Here is a 26,927-nt window from a genome sequence, read left to right as displayed (position 1 = left end):
AGTGAAACTCACTCCCCTCGCTGACAAATGGACTGAGGCTAAACCCCATGTTTAGTGAGCCACCACTGTGACGGCTATAAATCTGACACCAAGAAGATCCGATGACCAGACCAAGGCTTCCTGAGGATGATATTAAGGGTGGTGAAAGTCTCTTTTCACTCTGTGAAGATCTCCGAAACTTTTTGATTTGTTTGCCAAGTACTCAACTTATGGGGACATAAAGTCTACAGGGCTTTCAGCTTAGGATCCAAAAAAAGGACGCCCCCACTGTCGAGTCAAACCACCGGCTTGGTTGGGATCAATTATTTCACCTCCTGAGAGCAACCATTTCTTTTCGTACTGGGATGAGTTCTGAAACATTTCCCATTTCCCAACCCTTCTTTTCCCAACTAATCACCGCAGAGTCTTGTACAGCCACGTCTGGAGACCAGGTCTGACAATATGGGCTGCCAGCTTGAAATTTACACCAACTAATTGGGCGGAATTGAATGCCGCAGGTTCTTATCAGTGAGGATTGGAGTCGGGAAGGGGCTGAAAAACGAGACAGGATAATGAATGTCAGGTGATGTCATCCAATGAAGGAAAAAAAAAGAGTAGAATCTGGGAGGAATAAACCTCTTTGATTTAAAAAGTCTGTATGCGAAGAGGGTTACATAAGGGTAGGAGGAATACATGAACAGATGGAAAGGCGGTTTAAATTCTTATCAAGTAATCCACAGAACTTTGAAATGTGTTTATTACTTTGGATGTTTGCTTTATAGCTGAAAAAGGAAGTCTTTATCTCCCTTTCTTGTCAGAGCTTTTATTAATGCGCTTTTGCATATTAATGCTGGCTGCACAAAACCACCCACCATTCTCACCATTCAAACTGTTACAACAGGCAGCACCCCCCTCCTGCTGCCTCCATCGGTCATGTTTTTGTTCGGTAATTGTCAGGTGCTCAACATATAATTGTATCATGGAAAAACAGCCTGTAACCAAGAGTAAGCAAGCCGAGGCAATGATGCCTGAATAAACAGAGAAAACTATTCAAAACAATGTAAAACGTATGCGGTGCTCTAACAACGTGTGCACATTTAAATATGTGCTTTTCATTATTTGTGTCCCAAAATGCTGCAGAGGAAGTGGATCATCCCGTATAATTAAGTACCACAAATCCCCCAGCCTTTAATTTAAAGCTGAACCTGCGTGATATTTGCACTTCAAACATTAAAGTCATGCATTTAATCATCTGACAGCTCATTGTTTGGAGAGTTAAATGTTTATGCATACATGGACTTAAGACAAGGGGCCCACTTCAGGTGGGTCTTTTGAGGTTATGAATGAACAATGATGGCGCTGCTCTCATGTCTGCTCTGCCTGATAAGCTCTGTCTTAATTTCAATGGCAGCTTTTTACTTGCTTTTATAGAGTATGGATATGCATGCACTACAACACCTTGGATTAGCAATCCCATAACCAAAGAGAGTCTGTGGTGTCCCAGGTTATAGTTAAGGCAAACATAATAGAGTAGAGTTAATAGTCTATAACACGGGACTCAAACCCTGGTCTCATGGGTAAACATCCTGTATTGTTTGGTCAATCCATCGACACTTTCTGCCGCCCCATGAGACTTCCTCAGTCTTTACCCGTATTTAACAACAGCTGTTTCATTGTGCTTACATTAAGTTACTTAAGAACTCATTGTGTGTCATGATGGTGTTGAAGGGTACCTCATATATTTCTTCAAGGATAATAAGTGTCAGAAATATTTCCCATGATGCCACTTAATTGTTTGATAGCTCCCACCTGCCTCCTTCATGTCTATTCCTGTCAGACCTCACACATGTAGTTCATAAAGTAAGCCATCTGCTGAAACAATGTGCTGATGACATCATTAGGTTTTGTGTCAGCCGTTTGATTGGCAAATTTGACTGAATAGTTGAACTGCACCTTTAAATTCTCAACCACCGTTAGTTTGGCCATGCTATCATTGGCGTACACACAGCCCTATCCTTTGTTATCATGCAATACTATAATGTATTTACTGTGGCTTTGTCCCAAATCACCCACTACTCACTCTCTTTATAGTGCACTATAAAGGGAATTTGCTTTTTTGTACAGCTGCCCAAATTGTGCAGGAGAATTCATATCCAATATACTGGACCCAGTATATCCCTCAATGGACTGCAAAATGTAACATAGAAGTAACTGTGTCTAAATGTTAATACTTGGAGCCATTTTTACCAAAACAATGAAGCTGTTTAAAAATGAGTAATAGAAAAACAATAGAGAGATATTACTTTCCACCAATGATGGTGACAGGTATGAGATCATAGTCTGTATATCACATTTGGCTTTTCATGTATTTATTTATTTATTTATTGTATTAACAAAGCCCCTGTACGACATTTTTAATAATTTAGGAAAAGACTGAAAATAATACTTACTTTTCTTTATGAGGTTACAGAAAAATACCACAATCAGTTACAACTTTCTTTCTTTTTTTTTTTTTTCTATGTTGGGTTTTGTAATACCTGAATCCCCTGTAAAGGGAATGTGTTCATAAAAGGCACACTGACAGCAACTTCTGCTAATGAGTGAAACGTCTTATTGTTTAAAGACACCAGGATAATTTATTTATTTATTTATTTATTTATTTATTTATTTTTTATTACTTTTAGAGTACACTTCCTATCCTAAGTAGTAATGGCTTTGTAAGCGAGGGGCACCTAAGTTAAATCAAAATCAGATTGTTAACCTCTTGGCATAATTGCCTGATTCATTTTTATTGTTGATTCATGTATAATTGTCTTTCCTATTACTTATTTTTCTTGTTAGTGAAAGTTACATTCATAATAAAAACAATAAAATATACATATATTTTTTACTTTTTTAATTTACATTTCATTGACTTAGGTAATCATGCTATAGGCTTAAAAAAGTTGCCCTTCAAAAATTATTTTATCTTTTTTTTTTTTTTTTTTTTTTTAAATCCAGGTTAGGTTATTTTGACTACGTTCTGATTGGTTAAACCACAAAGCACTGCAGACTGACTAAGTCTTACAACAAAACTGAAGACAGGAACAACCAATGTTCACATATAACATCAAATCAATGCATGGAAAGGAGTCCTTTACATTTAATCTGCCTCTGCCAGTTGACAATGTGGTAAAAAGGTTAGTTTGCTTCTCAGGCTGGTTGGGAAGCACAAATTTACTTTTTTTTTTTTTTTAATTTAACTGAAAAACTCAGAAGAGAGTGGAAAGCTGGGTTATAAACAGAGAAGTGTACAGAGAACAGGTGTTTGGTGTTAGAGCTCACCCTGTCAAGATTCTATTCTGCACCTGTTTACATTATCCCCTTCTCGATACATGGCCAGCATCGAGTGTTTTTGATTACTTGACAGCAATGATGTCATTACTGGCGTCCAAAGAGGTGGTGTTTTTATTGTACCGATGAGCTCATTGTACAATCCCCCACAGAAATCTTTGGGTATGAAGGATGGCCGGCTCCAGACAAAGCCCGTCTCTGATGTCCTATCTCTGTGTGGTAATGAAAGAGGTTTGTGCTTTTATTAACATTATGCAGGGTGAAATGAGATATTCTAGATGCATTAAGGCAGCAAAACAAAAATTTAAATTCAAAGCAACCTAAGGGATATATGGGGAGATATGAAACAGATGGTCACGCTGTAATATTCTCATTTCCACTGTTGGAGCACAGGGCATGTGAGGACAGGTTGGCGTATCTTTGTGCATTAAGCTGTTATGATTTACACATAATATGTTCATGTTTTGTGGACAGATTTTTATCGAACAAAGGCTGATTTATCAATTCATTTTCCTGCTCGAATAATAATGTGCTTTCCACTGTTATTATTAGCAAAGATTCCAAGTTGATAGGGGTGATAAAAAAGTATCTGTCTGGCGAAACTTCCCTCTGACTCACATTTCTCTGTATTATTTTTGCGATGGGGATATGCATGAATCTCAATTCATCTCCTCTTCCCAGAAAACCCGTAACATCCTGCTCGAGATGAGGGGATTTAGACGAAGATGGGCAAAAGAACCGAAGGGGATTCTTCGCTTAATCCTACTCTCCTGCTAAAACAAATATCTCATCAAATCCTTCAACTCTGAAATAAGGTCAAAAAGCCAAGGATAATGAGAACTGGAACGTATGGGAGAGATCATCTGCAAAGGAGGAAGGATCCTCCCATCTGCTTTCCCTCTCCTTATCCCTCAATCATTCTTGTCCCTCTGTCAGCACATGTTTTCGTCCTGACGGGGGGAGAAGGGGGGGGAGTCATTTGTCTCCAGCATTCAGCCTAAGTGTGGTGAGTAAATAATGGCGTTGGCGTTTTCACTTCTCTCGCTTGAACATCATTAACATGAAGGTTGTCAAATGTCAGCTGTCACAAGGGCAGCAGGTTGAAATCACAGGATGCGCTAATTTAGTTTCATCTTCCTCGAGAGACTCATCAAGCTGTGATATCTATTAACCTTCATCATTAGTGCATTAGCAAGAAATGCTAGCAGAGGTAAAAAAAAAAAAAAGAAGAAGTGTTTATTGTCATCTTTGTTCCTTGAAATGAAAGGTAGGGTGACAAAGCAGTGGAAAGAATCCCTGAGAGACAAAAAAGTGAAGTTGAAAAAAAAGAAAAAGAAAGGATTTTAGACTTGATTGTGTAAGCGAGTTTGTTTGCAGGGAGGAGTTTGCTCCTTTCTGACCTGCTTTTCTCCTTCAGGGGTCACGCACAAGTCTGCCACAATGCTATCAGCTGTCCCTTAAGGTGTCTGCTGAGGTCTACTGAGATATAAGGTGATATATAGCTTTGATATAGCCTGTAATTACTGGCCGTGAAGGCCACACTGCCTTGGGGAAAAGGAAAAAGGGGCGCAGTGCAAAAAAAAAAAGAGGGGAAGACAGAGACACCAGAGCCGTGATGAGAAAAGGGTCAGTGTTGTTTTATCGCACAAATGCTCAGCTCCTCTTGTGGTTTCACATAGCAGGAAATGGAACAACATGTACACAACCGAGCTCCCAAACAATACGCTCCAAAAATAACCCACAAGGGAGCAGCGATGATTGCTGCGAAATCCCAGGCCGCAGTATGCAAATGGCTTCAAATTGTGCTAAATTAATCTTTTGCTAGCATGTTTCAATTAGCATCATTAGCCTCCATCTAGCTTGCACCACCTATGGCTGACATGTTTATCCAGAGGCTGCGGCTCCTCGCAAACAGAAGAGGAGGAATGGCTAATGAAAGAGAGCCATTCATTTCATCCCTGTCACAGCGTGGCGTGCGACAACCTTCATTTTGAGATGCATTACAGCACTCACAAGCTCAGTGGCGCGCTATCACTCAGGTGCAGGGTGCTATTAGTGTCCGCTTAAAAGACTTTAATGGAACCAAGAAGGAGCCAAGTGTACACCTTTAAAAGTGAGCTAAACTGGGGGAAGGTAGCGCTGGGTTTAATGGTGGAATGTCAATGTAGTGCTCTTAAAGGTGGTGGTAAAGGAGGGGAGCAAAGCTGCCTGGATGTATACTGACAGCTAGCGAGAGCTAGTACATGGCTGGGCATTTGGTGGTGATGGATGCGAGCCTGGCACACACCGACTAAGCCCGGCAGCGGCAGCAGCAGCAGGATTGTGGCTCTTCTTCAGACGGGTTGTGAATGCTAACCAGAGCACTTGCCAATCAGCAGGACTTAACTGGTGCCAGCAGGGGAGGCAGGTGGTGCACAGGCTAAAGGGGGAAACAGGGCACAAGTCCACCAAGAGGAAAATACTATCAGGGCTTTCAAGTAGATTTTGAGGTAAGATTATCCCAGTTTAACATTTGTTAATTTGTAAATATCAAAGTGATTTTCCTCAGATAACCAATACTCAGTTTTGGAAGGATAAAAGAAGAAATCAAGCACTTTATAAAAGACAAAAAAGAAATGTATCCTCAACAGAGATTAATCAAACTCCAACTTGAGTATCCGCTACCCACTAAACTTCCCAAAGAGGTTTCTAAGTACTTAATACTTCTTTCCTAGCATCTTCGAGGGGCTCATTTTTAAAAACCACCACCAGTTTTCTCATTTCTCTGCAGCTGCGAGTGAAGCCCCAATTTCCATTGTGCATTGTAAACATCATCAAGTGACTTTAAGCATACACACTGGCTTTTTTTTGTACACTTCATTTAGTTATATTTGCAGTTTAAAGACAGAAAGCAGGCAACACCTGCTTGGAATTAGTATCTAGATAGCTCACAGCTGGCATATCCTTAAAGTGAGAGGTTATTCATTGTTTGAGAAGACTCATCCTCAGCTTTGAGCTTCAAACTTCTAAACACAGCTCCTGATTTTTTTAATCTATTATTCTTTTTTTATTACGGAGAACCACATTTTTAGACTGATTCACATGTTTAGTTTTAGATGACTTATGTCAACTTAAATTGCAAAATGGGTGCATCAGACTGCAGATCAGTCACCTGTTTGAAAGGCAAAAGGGCATCCTCAGGTATGCTTGAGTCTACACCACAAAATAACAGATTTTTTAACACCTCATTAAAAACTGCAATTAGAGAGACGGTAAGGACTATCAGTTTGAAGTGGATTGCAGCGAACAACTACTCTTTGTTTAAGACAACTACAATGCTATTTGTCAATCCTTACATAGCGCTGTTGTTTGGAACGTGACAAAAAGCAAACTTTGTAAGTTTGTACCGTAGTTTATTAGCCAGCTATATTTAGCGCTACTCTCAGTCCAGCACTCTGAGATGACGTGTAACATTAGCGAATCCTGGTTATGTCCTGCCAGTGCTCATCTACCAACTATAACCTCACCAAGCAGAGCTAACATAACCAGACTCTTCATTTTTTTGATAGACTATTGATAGCCTTTAGCTTGTGTTTTAGCCTTTACAGTAGTCATGCACCCAGGCATTATCAGCTGACAGGCTGATGGTCGAATCACTGTTCTCAGCCCAAGTCAACCAATTGCTGTTCTGTCTAACAACAAAGAGGTGTATCTAACGTTTTCCAACTACTCCTATGCTACCCACCACTCTGCTGCTGAAGTAGGGATGGGTGCTTTATTTAGGTACTTTTTTAGGTACCAACCAAATTATGTCAAAAGTACTGGGTATTGATTCATGTAGAGTCAAAAGGTACCATGTTCAGGTACCTAAATGCATCCTTGTGACTGTGAGGGAGTGGAAGAGTAGGTGATTTTCCATGCTGGACATGAACACGGTATTTCAAGGTTGTATATTAAAGAATAAATTTATCAAATTGTAAAAAAATATATATTTAATTATTATACAAATTGATATTTTTTACCACATAAACACAACAAAGTAGTGAAAATTGGTAATGTTTAGTACCGGTACCGATTGCCAGGTACCAGGTATCGGTACCGTATCGTTTCAAATGTGAAAGGTACCCATCCCTATGCTGGAGTGAGAGCACTGCCTCCTCACTACAAAAACCTGAAATCTTATCAAGTGTTTTTGTCTCATTTTCAGTAGAAAATGACTCAATAGGAGCCACATTCATCTGACCAGTCCAGAAAAATGTCTTGTTTCAAGTTATTTAAGACAAAAATTAGGTCTGAATTGCTTGAAACAAGTTTAAAAAATCTGCCAATGGAACAAGACAGAAGTTACTTGTAATAAGACATTATTCTAGTTTCAAGCAAATAGAGCAAATTTTGCTTGTTCCATTGGCAGATTTTTTTCTGACTTGTTACAAGCAATGCAGACCTCATTTTTGTCTTCAAACAACTTATAACAAGACATTTTTCTGGACTGGTCAGGGGAATGTAGAATTTTATCTTAAAATAAGACAAAAACCCTTGATAAGATTTCAATGTTTCCAGTGCTCCTATTAGGTCTCCGTGTATGTATCTTATTTAGCTTAACTTGCTACAATATACAGATAGCTTGTCCATCACTAGTGACAGCAATTGGATGATGTCATAAACGCCGATCATAATACAGCTGAGTTGGACCAAGGTGTCTCTTCAAAGCAGTGGTGCAGAAAGCAGAAGCACAAATGCAGAGCAACAACTTGAAGAATTACAAACTTCAACCAATCCGACCATTTTCTGCCTCCCGTTTGGTTTTCTGTTTGACTGCAACATAATGTTCCAGCCCTGTAATCAAGCTGCTCATGGAAACCACAATTATCGGAGAAATCAGGTTACTGCGAAGCAAGTAAACGTTTTAATCACACTATTACATTCTTTGGTTTGTTTTCTTGTGGAAACACAGTGAATAATCAATAGACTGGGGAGAAGGAAGACAGAGAGAATGAGACGAGAGAGGAAAATAGAGGCTAAATATTAATGAAAGATTGGGTTTTTCATATTTGTTAAGAATGAGGTAATAAAGCAGGAAAGGTACAGAAGGGAATCATGATTATTTTTGTTTGAAGAATTATTTCAGAACTGTTATAGTTTTAGCCTAAAGGCTACAAATGTGATGAAACAGGTTAATTGTGTTTATAAAACTGTACATTTACTGCAAATCACACAAAATACATCCAAAGCAAATTGTGTCATGGCTTTAACCTCGGCCCTATCTGATGTCTGTAAAGGCTTTTTCCGCTCAAATTGCTTGTTTCTGTTTTCTTTTTAACCCTAATGAGCTTAGCCCCAGGTGCTAGGCAACCGCTCTGACAGCTCCACAATGAAAGAGTCGGGGGTGGCATTTGGTTTGTTGTGCTAACCACTGCATGCTAATGTGTAGCTGGTGTCGCTACAGCCACAAACACGCTTGAATCCACTCTAACCCCGTCTTCACTTTGGCACCCAGCCTGACCACACGCTCTCAATCAGCACCGCCCACACCTTTCATCAACTCTTCCACTTCCTTTCCCAGGGCAAAACGCTATGTTGCTGGATCAGGTTGAAGTTAGCTCTTAGCATCCTTACAACGCCCCCGGTAGCAACATGGTGCTTAGGAGACATGCGTTTCTCCCCCACTTTGTTAGTTTTGTGTTCTTGACAGTAGCAGGGCCCGTTGATTCATTCCTGCAGGGATTTTTTAGTCCGAGTGGGCGGCTGGAGAACAAGGGGAGCTACAGGGTGCATCAATTATCCTGCAACATGTTTCAAACCACCTCTTTTTTTGCCATCAGCTGCTTTTCACACAGCTGATTATCCGAACTCTGTGGAACCAGACTAAAAAGCCAAGAGCAATTGTTTGATAAAGCCCAGAGGTCCATTAGTACTCTCAAAGCGGTCTGTCCTGCATGGAACCAAAGCATTTGGATTTAAAAAAGAGGCAGACAAACGTTAACATAGAGAGGCAATTTAGATCAAGTTCATCCCTCTTAAGTGCTACAATAAGTCAACCCAAGAACCAAGATGGACCATACATACACCCGCTTTGAGCTCCACTCTTTCCTCAATCCAGACTACTTGTTTAAAACCTGAAACTTGTACATATATTACCTTAATGTTCCCAATCCATTATGCACTAGAAAAGCCAAAGCAAAGAAAGGCTATACGCTGTGCTGACAAATGGGTCTCCATGCCCTGGTTTCTGCACAACAGGGTCATAACTCCAAGAGCAAGACTCAAATCAGGCTGGAAATTAATTTCAAAAGATGTAATTTAGACAAATAACTAACAATGGATACACATCCTTTCAAAATAAGACTGATTCTCCAACCTTTATATGGAGAATACAGACTGGACGTTAGATATGGAGACATTTTCATTCAGTCTTTAAGTATCATGATGGGACTCATGACCAAGCTAACAGCTAACAGTGTAACAGGCAAGTGAAATGAAATGACTCACCTACCAAAATAAAAGCCTACATTTTCAAATAGCAATACAATTAAGTTGTGCTAAAAGACCAAATCAAGTCTTTTTCCTTCAAGTTTTAATGAACCAATGATTTGATCTGAATCCTCTCTAATGTCAAGATTTCCTAAAAATCACCGCCACTTATGAAAACTTTTTTTTTTTGATTTTGAAAAGTAGCCTTCAACACATCAGTGTTCAAACAAACAAGCAACTGCTTCAAAACACAAAGCTTGCGACTACGGTAGCGCAACTTGTTAACAGCTAATTGCTCTTATTAGGTCACAGAGAAGTGGTCATATACGAAGTATATGTATATTTTTGAGTAAATAAATAATGTAGAGTTCTCATTAGTTAAAAGGTTTTACGGTTAAAGACGAAATATTACTGAAAGGAAATTTAACTATCTCTGGATGAACTTACAGAAAGTAAATTTTTTAGCTACCATGTCTCATTTTTTTGGTTTGTAACTAACCCAATAGTGTTGTACTAAGAAGCAACCTCCGGTCTCAGAATATGAGACAATGCTAAAGTGCTAACAAGTCACATACACACCAAGCCAAAAAAAGCTGTTTTCAAAGCAGAAATTAACCTATTTACAGCCTGGCTCAACAAACGCCTCCTGTCTGTATTGCTAATTCTACTATTGGCACACACTGTAAGGGGGGTGAATTGTTTGTAACTCAGCCGTTCAGAGGATATTAAGATCATAAGCTCATGTGACTGACAAGCACCCTATGGCTGTACTGGAAGCCCACGTCACTTCCAATATGGCTGGGATAGCCAATCTGCTTCAAAAATCTACTTAGTTGAAAATCAATGAAGACTTAAAAGTTTGATAATTTTTTTTTAAAGTGATCTTTGTTAAACTGTTTTTTTAGGACCTGCCAACAACGACACAAACATTTTCTTACCTTTGCGACATGATCTTGTACGCGTCTGGTAGGTAACACCGCGTGTTCTCCATCTGCGCAGGGTCTGCGTCACAGATCTTGTCGTCGGTGCGGCCGTAGTTTGCACTCTCAATCATGATGACGTCGGTGCCCGGGCAGCGCAGCTCGATGGGGTAGCTCTCGCATGACAGCTCCCTCCTCACCACCGCCATGGGGATGGGCGCTCGACTGAAGGCTGCTGAGAAAAAGAGATAAAAACTCTTATTTTAATTCCTGTATCTACAATCTCAAAAAATGTCTTCATTAAAAATAAATAAATCAGAGCACTCCTACAGGAAAATACAAGAACAGATGGGAGGACGTGCAATCTAAAGGTCTCACACTGAGACATATGAGATGAGGTTGTCCACCCCGGTCTACAGAGTGTGGGCGGACAGGACGTTTGTTGTTTGGAGTGGGAGGATGAGCAATACCACAGGGCCCCTCGAGAAGCAAAGAGGTTGTGGAAGGAGAGAGTAGAAGATTGACACGGATCAAACATAAGGAAACAGGCACAGTGTTTGCATTTGGCAGCGAGAAAATAAACATTCATTACGTGGGCATTCAAGGGAAGAATTACAGACATGAAGACAAAGAAACCAGTACAGAGTACTTCTGCTACAACAACTTTCTTTAAGAGTGATTTTATAAATCATAAGAGCTGCGTTACTCTTTATCTCTTTAGGTGACACAGTGCACTTCAGATAGCTACACACAGGCAGGAGGCAGAGGGTCAAAAGGTGCTCGCAGTGCTCGGAGCCAGAGCCGAGAAGCTCGCTTGGCAAAAAGTCTCCTGTTTACCGCAGACTCAAAACGGCCAGGGGGGCCGGTGGCAGCAGTTTGGAGGTTGCTGTTTTCCCTCTCCTTGACACAGGCGCACGAACGCCCACGTCACGTCTGTAGAGCCTTACACTTTGCACACGAACAGGGGCGAATGTGCGCAACAGACTGGAAGAGTTCTGTGTTTACAGCGCGGCTAAAAAAAATGGGCGAGAAACGTAAACACTGGCCTGAGTGACTGCAGGAGGGACTGTGGCAGTTATAGATTTTTACAAACATCCCTTCAGACAGAGCTTCCGAGCCGCAAGACGGTGCACAGTGCAGACATTTATCAGAGAGGACAGATCTAAAGAGAGGAAGAAACAAGGGACAGGGCGTTTCCACATGTGAGAATACAGAGTGAAATCAATATCGTGATTTATGGGCACTTTTAGCTTGGTAACAAGAAATGAAAGAACATTTCTTAAATAAACGTGCCGAAGACTCTCTAAGACTCTCATCAGGTGTTTATACCGGATTACAAAAGCTTAGAGTAACATTCCTCAGGCTGTAAGGAGCTGGCAAGTGGAAATAGTGGAAATAACTTTGTCAGACATTACTGAATACAGGGTTATACATGGATTGTGCTTAATGGCATTAATCTTCTGATTCTAGCTTGTTTTGAGGGAAGAAAAGCAGGTTTCACGAACCTATGGAAAAAACTTCTCTCTCTCAGAAATGTGTCTTAGTTATGTCTGAGTTGCATTAATTACATTACATCAAATGATACAATTACACTGATTTAAAGAGGGGATATGGTGCTTTGTTTTAGGCTTTAAATCATCCCTCTGACACCCCTGTAGTGTCTTATCATGATTTGCATTTCACAAAATCACTATATTCCTCACACTGGTGTTGTAGAAACCTCTGATTTCAGCCTGATTTTAGCTGCTTGCTCTTTAAGGCTCCCCACGCCACAAACCCCCTTCCCCCTTCCCCCTGATTGGCCAGCCACCTGGAAGAGCTGTTGGGGGCAGAGCTACATGTTTTAGGCGCACCCTCCTCAAAATCTTTACACATTTAGTATGGATGTCTAGCATTGTTACTTTACATTCCTTTAAAAAATTGAAGAGTTTTATACCCGCTCTTTAATACTTGTTGCTTTCTTGTAGAAGTTAAGTACAAATTAAAAGTTGGGTTATTCAAGTGTTAATTTTCCTTGTTGCGATGCTAAATCCAAGTTAAAACATATTTAAGTAAGCCAGGCGCTATCTCAGTTGCTTAATAACCCGTTTTTTTTTTTTTTGTTGTTGTTGTTGTTGTTTTTTGCTGTGGAGAGGAAAACAGAGCAAAAATGTCAAGCTAGTGCCCCCTAGAGAGAAAAAAAGGCAACAAATGAATGCAGGTTTAGCTGAGGAAGGTCAAATTTTGGGGGGTAGAGTTTGATTAACCGACTAACCTTATTTGACGGTGTTCAAATGATAGTTTTATTTAATTGAGAAAAATGTTTAACTTTAAAGCTACTGTGGGGAATTTTTGGTTCGTACATATTTAGCGTCCCCCGTGGCCTTGTAGATATGTAAGTATTGTTTCTTGCTGTCTTTAAACAGTTAATTGTATTATTTTTTATTTTTTTAATGAACACATAGTACGGTCTGAACTAGCTAACTTGGTCCGACACCTACCCCCATCAGTGGTTCCAGGAATTTAAAATAAATGTATATAATAGGTATGGTTTTATCTAGTTTGCTATTTTAGAGCACAAAGGAGTGTCAACATCAATGTCAGGTTGTTTATAACTAGCAAAAAAAAGAAAAAAAAATCTAACAGGAGCTTTAATGTGAATTGAAAATATTATAGTATAAAATAGGGTAGCACATATAAAGGGAAAAAATGCAAAACACTACTTAAATGTGCTCCAAGTCCATTTTAAACCTAATGAAAAAAAAACAACAAAACATAAACAAACACACAAAAAAAATTTTGTATACTTAATGTTGTGATAAGGATAACCTATTGAAGTATTCTTACAAAAAGTTTTAGTGAAAGATTTCTCCGTATTTATTGTAAGTCTTGTTGTAACATCTATCTTAATGTCCATTTGTCCATCCTTTTGTTTGTGGCCGCTTCAGGCTAAGCAAGCCGACCCAGACATCCCCCTCCCAGCAACGCTTTCCAGCTCCTCCGGGGGGATTCCGAGGCGTTCCCAGGCCAGATGGGATACATAATCCTTCCAGCTAGCCCTGGGTCTATCCCAGAGTCTCCTTCCAGTTTGACGTGCCAGGAAAACCTCTAAAGGGAGCCTTCCTGAAGGCATCCTGATCAGATGTCCAAACCTACTCAGTTGGCTCATTCAATGAGTAGGAGTAAGTGCTCTACCCTGAGCTCCTGACCCTGTCTCAAAGGCTGAGCCCGGCCAATTTTGGGAGAGAACTCAAAGGGGCAGCTTGTTTTCTTTCAGTCACCAACTGAAGCTCATGAACATTACAGGTAAGAGCTGGAATGGAGATGGACTGGTGAATCAAAAGCTTTTCCTTTGGCCTTAGCCCTCTGTTTACCACAGTGATCAAAATAACACATGATATAAAAGCAAAAGCTGTATGGCAAAACAATTATTTCAACCAGGGAGAGGTGTTCGGTACACAGCTTTTCTGTAAAGGCACACAATCCCTGACATTTTCAATTTTTCAAATGTCATCCTGGCACCACTTTGTATTTTTCCCTGACGATTAACGGGAAAAGAAGTGACAACACAAAGGTGAGCAGAGGTAACAAAAGAAGCCCTTCATTACCGAGCCACTTCATTTCGTCTTATAAACCATTCAAACCTCATCCCAGTACCGTTCACTTTCCATTGAGCTGGCTCACAATGAGTTCTGGTGAAAGCCATCAATTATCTCGCTCTTAACGGCGAGGTTGATTCCACCCCTTGAAAAGTGCCCATCTGGATCACGCCAAACTTTTCTGAAACTGACAGAAATGGCAGAGCTCTGGATCACTTAGCAGGTATGCTGAGATAAATGATGGACGGCTACTTTACTGTGGAGGGTGGGAAAAAAAAGGAGCTTCCTTTGATTGTTAATCTTCAAGCATGAGTGCAAGTTCAGAGCGCACAAAGTCTCAAATGCTTTTGTATATCATGAATCTTGATCACTTTGATTTGCATACTCTGCTATGAAATAAATAAACTGAGATTTACGGCTTTAATCCTTTAAAAAACAAGAGTTCAATTCAAGCCAGCGTCCCCAAAAGCCGCATTAAAAAAACATCAGAGTGGCGAGCATCACGCCGTCAACATGGGCACCAGCAATCCCCTAATGTAAGCACGCGAACGCATGCCAGCCATGGCTCGGATTACCCGGCTAGTCAACAACTGTGGTGTAATTACATTTGTGCCCAGAGGCGGTGATTGATAGGGCTCATATTCCTCCAGTTGCAAAAGCCAGCATCCTGCCCTGCTCGCACGCATCGCCATGCACCTGAACACATCATTGATGGAGCTATTGAAAAGTGAAACAGTCTTATTGAAAGTCTCATCTAAACTCCATGTTATTTCCAATTCATCTCTTCTCTTCAGATTATACTTCAGAGACTTTTTTTTTTCTAAGAAGTCCCTCTTCTTTTTTTTTTTTTTTGTTGTTTTCTCCCCCACTGCAGATCCTCCCTAGATAATTCCTCTGACAAGTGCAGAGCTCAAAATACGGGAAAAAAAGAAGAAGAAGAAGAAAAAGAAGAAGAAGTAGTTTGGGGTCATGCCGGATGCTTTCATTACTTCCACACCACAGAGCAGTGTTATTCATCAGGATGCTCGCAAACGACATAACTCACAAATGAATATTTCAAAAAACGTAATTACTCACCAAAAAGGGCAACAGAAAGGTCAGGGAGAGAAATGTTCATTTGGAAAATGTCGCTCCCCCGCAGAGCCTTTAAAAACCGACACCGAGGGGGGAAATGCTTTGGAGTTTGGATTTCTGGGTTTAGTCATGAGAAAAGAGAAACTTTTCAACGCCGCTGAAAAAGCTGAGCTCATTCTTGGGTCAGTCGAACAGAGCGAAAGAGCCATTACATTCTTACAACCAGCAGGCACTGAAGTGCACACAGAGCACAGTAACAATGACATTTAAAAGTCATCATTAGGGACAAAACAGGGGGGCCTCTGGGAGCTCGTGTTCCGTTTCATCCCTCAAGAAAACATGTCAGCAGAAGGAGTTAAGGTCAACCACCACACGTAATTACAATAAGCCCAAGTGGGCCGACTGGCATCAGTCGGATAAGCGCATGTCGGGCGCTTGTGACAGCTTTCGACATGAGAAACATGGTGTCAGATCATGTTTCAGGCTATGGCTTAAGTGTATAAGCTCAGACACAGTGGATGATTCCCCAATAAATAATAATACTCCCTCGATTAGGGAGACAGAGAGTCTGGAAAAGTGCCAGTTATGTTCCCAGAAAAGGAGGGAATTAATGTAGCAGTGAAAAATTTAAAGCTTAGTATCTGATAAATACAGGAATATGCAAGAAGTGGGAGATGGGATTTGTTGAGTTAATAGAAGAAAGATGGAAGACACAGGGATGAGATAGTGCAACAGATCAGGTATCTTCATCGTAAATCACAGATGCCTCCCAGACCTGGTGATGAATTTGAGTATCCCAACAAATTTTGCTGGACGATGTATTGTCCCACAATTATTGACCATAAACAATATTATTAACAATATTATTTTGAGACTAAATTAACCACAAATACAAAATTAATATGTCATAATAACGCAGTACACCCTTTAAAATGCAATAAAATCTGCTCTGTTCCCCGTCTCTGGAATTCCCTCCCCCAGGATATCCATGACATTGACTCATTGACTATTTTCAAGCCCTGCCTCAAAACCCATCTATTCCTCCTGGCCTACTCAATCTGACTGTCATTCATCTTATCTTTTAAATCAATTTCTTTTTTTTAATTCTATATATACATTTTTTTGTTTTTTAACTTTTGTTGAAATGTTTTTAAACTATGTTTTGTGCAGCGTCCTTGGGTGTCTTGAAAGGTGCCTTGAACCAAAAATTCTTATCCAGCCTGTTTGGAGGCAAGAGGCAAGGAAAACAAACACCCATGTACTTGGCAATAAATATTGTGCCAGCAAAATCACTGAGTTAATTTCATCTATTGCACAGTTGATTTATTGTAGGGGTGCACCAATCACAATTTTCTGGCCTATCGCTGATCACTGATCTCTAAAAAGCCTGACCCGCCGACAGCATAGACCTTCAATGTTCCAATCTTGTTTTGTTGAAAATCATTCAACAATACCTGTGAAACAATAAAATCTGCATGTTTTAGCTTGAACAACCAATAAAGTGTCCTGAGTTTTGGGTCTCAGAGCCAAAAGTGACAAAAGCTGGCTGTCAGACCTTCCTAGAGGTATATAAGAGCAGTTTCATATGTAAGGATCGGCCGATCACCGATCCCCCAAAATCAAGGAAATTGGCGCCAAACGACCGGTGCATGTGTAATTTATTGACTATCGTCTCAGGCCTAATCTCATGTGTAGGAGCGGCAACCTCTGGTCTAGAATATGAGACAATGTGGAAGTGCTAAAATTGCTGTTTCTCGAGTGTCCGCTCTCGACTGGCCCCGGATGTACTGGAAGTCACATACACACCAAGCCAAAAAAAAACATTTTCAAAGCAGAAGTTAACCTTTTTACAGCCTAGTTTAAAATATGTCTCTTGTCTGAATCGCTAACTTTACTATCAGCACACTGTACAGAGGGTGAATTTTTTCTAATTTTGCAGTTTAGAGGATATTAAGATTACTCAGCTCATGTGACTGACAAGCGCCCTATAGCTGTACTCCAAGCCCCCGCCACTACCAATTGATTGCCAATATGCTTCAAAAATCTGTTTCAGAAATAGATGGGCAATGTTGAGGAGACTATGTCCATTAATTATTCAGTCTATGGGTGTATATCTGGTGATCTGATTTGACCAATGAGATTTAGTCACACCAATTTGCAATAAAGGACTTCTTAAAGGGTTGAAGGAATAAGTTAAATGTACTTGCAGGACTATTTCACATTACGAGCAGGGAAGACCTAGTGAAAAGCGACTCTGGGAATTTAAAAAAACTACAGCATTTTCAATAATGCATGAGGGATTATTTATCTTGAAGTGAGAAACAGTTCAGGCAAATTGTTCTCCCAAGTAAATTACGTTTACATATGGCCCACGGCAAGAGAAATCTCAAAGGCTTTTAGGCAGAGTGCAAAATGATCCAGGAATTTCACAGTTAGAGAACTCTTCGGTTACAGCATCAATAAAAGAGCATCTTCTGGAGCACTGGGCCCATCTGACTGCATTATCCCTCAAAGGTGTCACAGCTTTTAAAATCAGACTTTACTCAGCCACAACCTGATGAATCTGTAATCTAATCAGATTTTGACTAATTCTTCAAATTCACCACTTGACGTTTTGACCAATGATCCCACTGAGCACAGTGAACATTTCTTATCATGACACCTTCCAACACGCCATTTATTGTGCTGACACACATTTGAACGCATTAATTGGCAACACACCACATCCTTGTTAATTTCCAACAGAGAGGGAAAGAGTGATGGAGTTTTCTGCGTGGGGTGGTGGCGAGTAAACATGGCACCTTCGAAGCCGTCACTCAAAACTGCCCATGATGCTTGAGGGGAAATGAGCTCTCCAGTGTTAACAAATTAGCTCAGAGGGAGCACAAAGACGGCATCAACCTCCTCACATGTCGAACGTTAGATCTGTTTTTTATGAGATGCAGCTTCCACCTCATGAAATTGAAAAAGACAGTGGAGCAGCAGTGTATTGCTTCTTTCCTTTCCACCGTAACATCGTATTGACACAGCGAAAGTTAATAACTGTGAAAGTTAATAAATTGGCTGCTACAGTCGACAGAGGGGATTCTGCCGAGCGCAGCAACTTCCCCTCCCTGGTGAGATATACCTCCAGTAGACAGCAACCCCATGTTTGCGCACACATGAGTAACAAATACAAGCAGCGTGCCGTCACTCTATAAAGGCTTGATTCACATACTGAGAACACGGGGGGTGAAGTGTCTTCTTTCCATCCAGCTAGCACTTTCATTTAATTAATCACTTCTTCAATTCATTAAGTGCACAGCCGTGTCAAGAAGAGGAAAAATAAAGGGAATAGGAAGCAAGTCTCTTATCGAGGTCTTATGTATTAAAACCACTTCAGTGTGCAAATTACAATGTTAGTTTCTTAGGTCACAATCCTCTCTGGCTTAGGGGAAGGCAGTGATTCCCTTTAGTGTTGTTTGATAAGTCTGTAATTTTATCAGGCGTTTAATTAGAAAAGGACAAAAGAAGTGAAAAGTAATGACTGCATGTCATGTTTTCATGTTACCGTAAGACACAGCATGCTCATAACCCAAGAAACTCATTCCCTCCCCCTGATAAAGTGAACAACACGAAGAGGAAAGAAATGTGTAGTGATGACTGGCAAAAACACATGCAAAAAATAAGTCTGCTAAATCTGTCACATAATAAAAAAAATGTCACAGTTGGTAAAAAAAATAAAAATAAAAATAAATCTCTGGGACATTAAAGCAGTCTATAGTCTTTTGAACTGAAGAAAAACTGATGTGAGCAAGCTGCTTAGCAAAAATCCCAATACTACCTTAAGCAGAGTTTTGTTAGCTCGCAGCTAAAAGTGGCTAGTAATATGCTAACAACCCTGTATAGGATGTCCAGACTTATTTATTTATTATTATTTTGAGTTGGGGGAAAATACCATTATTATTATTTTATAATAAATAAAAAATGTTTCAAAAATATATATTTTTAAAAAATAATAATTATAATCAAACAATATTTATAATAATAATATCATTATATAAAATAAATATTCTAATGTATAATGTTAAATTTATCATATATTATACTTTTATTTTTCTAAATAAAATATTTTCTATTCCATTCTATTCTATTCTATTCTAAATCCAAAAGTTTTGTTAGCGTTTTGCTATATTTATCTACTGATTTTCCATGCCGTGCTTGTACCTCACATAACAGTGAGGTAGAACAAAATACAACTACACATCATGCTCAAAAATAAAAGCCAAATGATTTTTTTTAATCATTACAAGTCTGGACCTCCGTGAAATTACAGCCAGAACAGTAAATGTACTGAAGAAGTACAACAAACAAGGTGCCAATGCAAAAAAAGGTATAAACTCGCAAATGCGTCTTGTTATGGTTGTTTGTGCAAAGTATCAGCTCATCAAAGCAAATGAACACAAAGAGATGCAATGGTGCAGTTGTTGTTTTACAACCACAGACTGTATAATAAATGGAGGTTATCTCTATGACATCATCCCTCTGTTTATGAAACTGAATACTGAAGCATATCGTTGACAGAGTACATATACATTGGAAAAGAGGCGGGCTCTGAGCCTACCCACTAACAGCGACAATGCTCCGCCTGTCAATCAGCTCAGCTGTGCCTCTGACTGGGAAAACCCTTATTCTTAACATCTTCTAAACTGATGAGTTAAAAAAATTGTCTCACCCCTACAGTGTGTGCTGTTGGAGAAATGAGCTATTCAGACAAAGAAACAAAGTGTTTATTTCTGCTGTAAAAACTTTTTTTTTTTTTTGGCTTGGTGTGTATGTGGTTTCCTGTACTTCAGGAGTTAGCCTCAAGTGGACACTCAGCAAACTGCAGGTTGTACCACTTGTCTCATAATTTTAAACAGGTGGTTGTTGCTTGTTTACAAGTTGAATGATGCTCTCAAGGTGAAAAACCTCTTTAACTTGCAAATATCCTGAAAATTACAGTGCTTAACAAATTTATTAGACTACCACCCACTTGAAGGTGTTTGTCATCACTGCCCTTGATTAAAAATATGTTCCTGAGTATCTTAACATTTATTTTATTACTGTTCTGTAATTGTTAATCCACTGGTATGTGTGAGCTCTTGATCAAATGATGTTCTTGTTGTTTTTTTACAAAATAGCAAAAAAATAAAAAATAAAGCACATTATTATTTTTGCTTGGCATGTTACAGTTATTTACTTTCATTCCTGAGCAGAAAAATGTGTTTCAGGGGTTGTTTGGAATTTCTTAATTAATTTCTGACTTATCAGAGATTTTCTTATTGCTGGCTAAAAAATTAGGTTTATGTTTCATTACATTATGCTGTTGGTTTTCTCATTTTAATTGTGATGGTTTTATAAATATTTTAAGCACTGTATATGTAATCAGAAAAGACTAAACGGTGGATTGTTTTTTTTTCATGACATCAGCTGAAAACTAATCAGATTTAGATGGATCTCATTTAGTTTGATTTAAAAAAAAATATTCATTTTTGTTTCTTTTTTTCTGTGCTGAATCAGAGCTATTTTGCGTAATTTACCACTGCTCCTTTCCAAGCTGTATCCAGAACAGACATCTGGCCCCTGCATCATGTCAGCAAAGTGGTGTTTTGTCAGATTTGTCCAAGCCAGAGGTGAGGCTGTGGAGTTTCCGACAGCGAGCAGGGCTTTGTTCAGCCCCCGTCACGTCTGACACCGTTTTGCCATTTCCTCCCCTTTCATTCCCTTCTCCCTCCTCCTGCTCCTCCTCTCCCCTTTCTTTAACCCACCCACACGAGCCGACATTACTCAAGAGAGCATCTCAGCCAGGACTAATGCACCTTGGCCCCCACCTACTGTACGGTGCCTCCTGGGCTAAAATGAACACAATCCTTTGTCACACATAGGCACAAGAGATACACCCTTACACACACACACATCCACAGAGCTCTCAGAGCAGACATGACTCAACATGCCCCTGTAGTAACACATGCCCTGATAGTAATTGAGGTCAAAGGAAAGAAACAACAGGCTGATTTTTCGTCTTGTGCGATGGGGGAGAGGTATTTTCCTCTCTTCTTTTACCTCACATTATCAGATGGAATTGCCTAACGGCGCACTGGAGGCAAGAGCATGGCTAACTTTAGCATGGTGAACTGAGACAAACTGTGCTCTAATCTGAACCTCTTAGGGAACAGAGGCTGCTCTGGGTTCACACAAGGAAAACACTGAAAAACAGGGGCCAGGGAATCAATATGAAAAAGGCATGCATTCATTTTCAGACATCCTGTGGGAGCTATTTTGGTGTTAGCAAGGGGGTGTTGTTTCATGAAGATGTAAGACCCAAATATTGTCTTGGAGGATGTAGGCTTCGGCTTTTTAAAGCGCTATCTCAACGCCTCCTTGTACAAGTCTTAAGCAGGAGAATCAAATTTAGAAATGTATTTTTGAAGATGAAGAATAGTTCCTTCAGGACTATCTACTCCACAGCTTTGCAAAACCATCTTTTTTTTCTTTTGGATGAGGAACAAAATTATTAATAGAGCAAGATGTAAAAGTACAGCTTTGCTGCTGTGTGTCATGCAGTACTTTAACAAATCCACCAACTAATCCACCATGTAGGCAGCATTTTTAGTCACATCCTGTTGAAAAATGAGGCAAACTTAGAACAAAATTTTCCCAAATATGTGAGGCTTGTTTTTTTTTTCTTTGACGTAATCAGAACACATATTTCTGGTGGCTGAAAGATGACACTGTTACCATCCTTTCAAATAATGGCATTGTCAAGCAGCCAAAGAGTATGGTTTCACGGAGTGTAATGTCTGAAGACAACGAGCCCAAGAGACAGTCATAATTGTGCCAATAGTTGCAGAACATCTTATGAGTCTTCAAAGCTTCCATTGCACTGAGAGAGTATGTATGTTTTTTTTGTTTTTTTTTGTGAGTTAAAGATAAAACTTGAGCTTAAATACTTGATGAAAACGGTCATGAAGGAAATACAGTACCACATAAACGTACACGTAAAAAACAATGAGTTACTATTTTCCTACTGGTTTTCCACTCTGCATCTAACTAACTCTGCTAAGCACCTCATTAAGAATCTGTTTTTGTAAAACAGCTTAGCTTAACATTTGCATAGTTTGCTTGTAACCACAGTCAATTAAAAAAACACTATCCAGAGTCTTGTTTCTGAAGTTGCAGGCAGTTTGTATTTAAAACCACTGGGAATTTTAAGAAAGTTGCTTAATTTCTCAACCAGGCATTGTGACAGAAAAGTAGACTTTATTTGAAACACACCCTGGTATCTTTTCTTAAACACTTGACTACATTTCATTTATTGCAGTGGAAACATTGTATAAGCTCTATGAGCCCCTTTGGCACAATACGCAGAACAAACCAGCTCTAAAACACCTTTCGAATAGGTTTTTCGGAAGTGGAATATGAACTGGGCAATATTTTAACCTAAGTGCAGGTTTATGAATTATGAAAGTAGAGTCAGGGCGCATGGAGCAGAATGAGAGGACTAAAATACTGTGTATTGGGTCAAAACCAAGCAGCAACCTTCAGCAACAAATGGAACCCTTAAACTAGGGATGCACCGATCCAGCTTTTCTGGTCCCGATACTGATACCTGGGCTTTGGGTATCAATCGATACCGATCCTGATCCGATACCAGCATTACATAATAACCTGCATGCTCTACTGTGGGATAAAACTGTTAATGTTTTGAGAAAAAGACAAAATTGGGTACATATGGAATAACCAAAGTTAATATGTATTCAAACTATAAGTGTTTGAATGTTTCAAAGCAGTTCGGTTAAAAAATGTTTCAGAATTTACAAAAATTACTATTTCATTGTAAAATTTTATACCTTGTAGACTAAATCATAGTTTAGCCTTAGTGTCAAGTTTGGACCGATCCTTTCCCACAATACCTGATTCAGCTTTGAGGAGCTGGATCGGCGCTGATACCCAATACCAAGATCAAATCGATGCATCCCTAAACTAAAACTGAAGTTCTTTGAGATTCCACTAGAGGCAGGCTGCGGAAACATCAGAAACCACAAACACCCTGAGCCAAAAAGCTGACATTTGCAGCATCAATCAATCAATCAATCAATCAATTAGTCTTTATTTGTATAGTGCCAAATCATATCAAACGTTATCTCAAGACACTTTAGAAAAATATTAACAGGTCTCATTGTTAATAAATTTTATTAGCAGAAACCAAACATCAAGAGAAGATAATGAGTCTTATATCATCTTAGCCCACCATGAGAACAGGACTTTGCAGCATTTAGCCAGTTAGCATAAATGAACAGTTTACAGCCTGGTTCTTTAAAGGCTGATAGCTAATTGCTCTATCAGCACACATTGTAACCGGGGTTGAATTTTCTATAACTAGCTATTTTCTAAGTTCTGGATTTTTTAGTTTTGACCATATAATGGCGTGGCTCATATGACTGACAGACAGGCACCCTGTAGCTATCTGCAAAGAGGCTAAAAGCCCATCTCTGCACCTCATCATGACTCAAACATAACCAAGTTGAGTCCAACATTTCCAATTTGGCCACATCAAAACTCTGTATTAGAAACAGACTACATCCATATACAGTCTATGGTTAATACTAAGCACCTCCCGACCATCCTGCGTGTCTGTTTATAACAATGATAGTGGAGAAAATACACAGTGAGAGATGACCTTGATACAGAGAAAGATATTCACCTCTACAACTATCTTTTGTTTGATATTTTGCAGTTAAAATAGCAAATACATCTCGACTGGAAGTCAGCAACACCATTTACATAAAACAGCATACTGCTTGTTGAGATGAAATATCCTGCTGTTTGTCACAAGGCCTGGATGAAAAAATTCTGCCTTGTAGTGGAATTCTGGTAGTAGGATGTAATTTTTCAATTTCTCGCTGTTCTAACACAAAAACCAAAAAAAACAGGAAAGAGAAGCTTGTATTCACAGCGTCCTTGTTTGAAGTACTTTGCCGTGTGTTTTATCACAAGAATCCCAGCACAAGGACCAAACTTTATGAATCACATTGTAGTGATTTGTTTCTGCGGCAGAGCGGTTTGGAAATAAACCCCAGCCAATTCTCCTTCCCCTCACTCCTGCAAGTGTAATTTCTTTACTGCAGTGTAATATCCGAGGGGCAAATAGCATGAATTAATACCAATTAAAGCTCAGTGCTGTAATGTTTACTTACATAATGAAGAACAGGAAATTATTTAAATGACTGAATTAAAATGCGATTTCATGCATATGCATTTGTTATAACGAAGACATTAGTTGAAAATTATTTGTGCCAGTGGAGGAATTTATATACAGCCAAGCTGGGGTGGAACACGCCACTTTGAGACACAAACACAGAACACATGAACAGACTCATAACTTTGTGTTAATGAATTAGTTTAAAGAATTCCACATCTATTTGATGATAACACAATTTTGGGGGGAGGAAACATACAGTAAGTCTTTAAAACATAGATTTCAAATGTATTTAAGAGTGTTGATTAAAGGGGGATGAAGCCGTTGGGAGTGGGGGGTTGCCCTAGATAACATAAGAACCCAATGGGAGATGCAATCTGATGTGCGAGGTGTCATCAGATTAAAAGCTATTTGTACTCAACTACAACCCCCATTCATTTGTCTCCTCATGTGGTTCGTTCTATCTTTCACACTGTGTTTGTGTAAACAGTATATGGCCCCACTTTGATACATTATGCATCGGGTGGTGGGTGTCACTCCTAAGGGGAGTAGTTCCCTCTTCTGCATACACCTACACACACGGCACGTGACACAACTCAAGAACGGCAGTTTTTAAATGAAGCCTCTTGCTCGTTATGGTGCTCTTCTTACCCAAAGAGCTGCAGCTTCACTAGATTGGTGTGATTAAATCCTATGTAGATTTCCCACCTCCTCCCCTGAACTCTGTATATGTACCCTGGGATCAATTCAAAACCAATACATCATGCTGCTTTTCAACATTAATGTAAAGGTTCCTTTTGTTTACCTAATTTATCAACAAATTATTCAAAAATCGATGTTTGACTTCTATATTTAATCATTCTTGAACGCTATTTCTAATGATATCAAAGTAAGAGGTCAACATGTTTAAACTTGGTTAAACTAATAGGTCAGGATAGGGAATAAACTATGACACAAGACAACAAATGATACTGGCCCAAAAAGGGGAAAGTTTAGGGTCAGAAGACTTATTCATCTTACTCTGGTTTGGTTTCAATGAGATGCAACACTATATCTGTTAATAGTTGATGACACAATCACACATGGGCTAGTTGGCACCAGGTGGTTTAAAAAGTGTTATAAATTTAGCTGTAAAGCATTTTGAATTGCTTTGTGCACGAAATGTGCTCGATAGGTAAACTTGCCTTGCCTTGACATCGTGTGTGATTTTCCTAGGGAAGGTTACCTTTCACATTTGAAACCATACTGTATTGATGCCCAGTACCTGGCAATCGGTGATGGTACTCAAGGGTACCGATTTTCGGTACTTTTTGGTGTTAATGTGGTAAAAAATAATTTGTTTAATTATCGAATCTGATTTTGTTTTTCAATTTAACATATTTATTTCTCAATATTTAACCTTGAAATGCTGTGTTCATGTCCAGTATGGAAAATCACCTACTCTTCCACTCCCTCACAGTCACAGGGATGCGTTTAGGTACCTCAACATGGTACTGTTTGATTTTACATGAATCAGTACCCGGTACTTTTGACAGAATTTGGTCGGTACCTCTAAAAGTACCTAACTCGGTACCCATCCCTAGGTATGGGGTGTGTTAAAAGTGATTATGTCCAGTCGGAGCCACTTGGAAGGTCTCCGATTGAGAGATCGTAGATAATGAATGTTTAATACTTGCGACTAAAAATTCTGTAGTGTGTGGGGCGCTCCAAGAGGAGCCGAGCAGGTAGAGCGTGTAATGTCACATGTACTGGAGCAAAGCCAATCAAGACACAAGCTGACTCAGCTGACTGACCAAAGAGGAAGAAATCTATCTGTAATACTTTTGACAACTTTACCAACCTTCAACTTGCATTGTTATTCATACTGACCATATCCCCACCGTCTGCACATTTTCCATAATCGTTTTTCTTTTTTTGTGAGTTTTTTCATAATTTTAGAGGTTGAAAACAACCATCATTGCTTTATTCCTTTCATCAGTCATGTTTGTTTCCACTGAAGCCTTTAATACAAGGTTGTAGCAGACAGACTACAAGGTTTGAAAAATCCTGTAATGTGTGCCACCCTTTAAATGTATATACCAATTAAGGTCTGAAATGCTCATGTTGTTTCTGAAAGGTAGCCCAGCCACCAGCAATGAAACTACAGCCCCATATTATCTGGTTTTAAACAAGTACAGATGACAGATGGCATCTCAAAGTAATCTTTATGGGATTTTTTATGCTTTTATCTGAAGAGGACTGGCAGTGGGTGGATCAGAAAACAGGGTGAGGAAAAGGTGCCACAGGCTTGGTTCAAACACGGGCTACCCAGTCAACAGCTAACCTTGTGGGTTGTGCAACCTTACTACAAGGCTATACTGATGTCCCACTTTG

At 39.5% G+C, this 26,927-nt stretch overlaps 1 protein-coding gene across 22 annotated transcripts in view; it reads right to left on the bottom strand.

Moving 5' to 3' along the window:
* LOC141811063 (adhesion G protein-coupled receptor L3) overlaps positions 1-26,927 on the bottom strand; it is a 324,467-nt gene that overhangs the window by 186,717 nt on the left and 110,823 nt on the right. For 21 of the 22 annotated variants that reach the window (XM_074698944.1, XM_074698947.1, XM_074698936.1 and 18 more), the window contains exon 4: positions 10,701-10,917. In XM_074698944.1, coding sequence (XP_074555045.1) covers positions 10,701-10,917 — 217 coding nt within the window. The remainder of the gene's footprint in view (positions 1-10,700; positions 10,918-26,927) is intronic. The other variant, XM_074698927.1, reaches the window with a different exon arrangement.

Source organism: Halichoeres trimaculatus, unplaced genomic scaffold (assembly GCF_033239565.1).
Source record: "Halichoeres trimaculatus isolate MK-OKI-2021-1 unplaced genomic scaffold, fHalTri1.1 fHalTri1_scaffold_22, whole genome shotgun sequence".
Lineage (NCBI taxonomy): Eukaryota > Metazoa > Chordata > Actinopteri > Labriformes > Labridae > Halichoeres > Halichoeres trimaculatus.
This window is presented reverse-complemented; position numbering and strand designations above follow the sequence as displayed.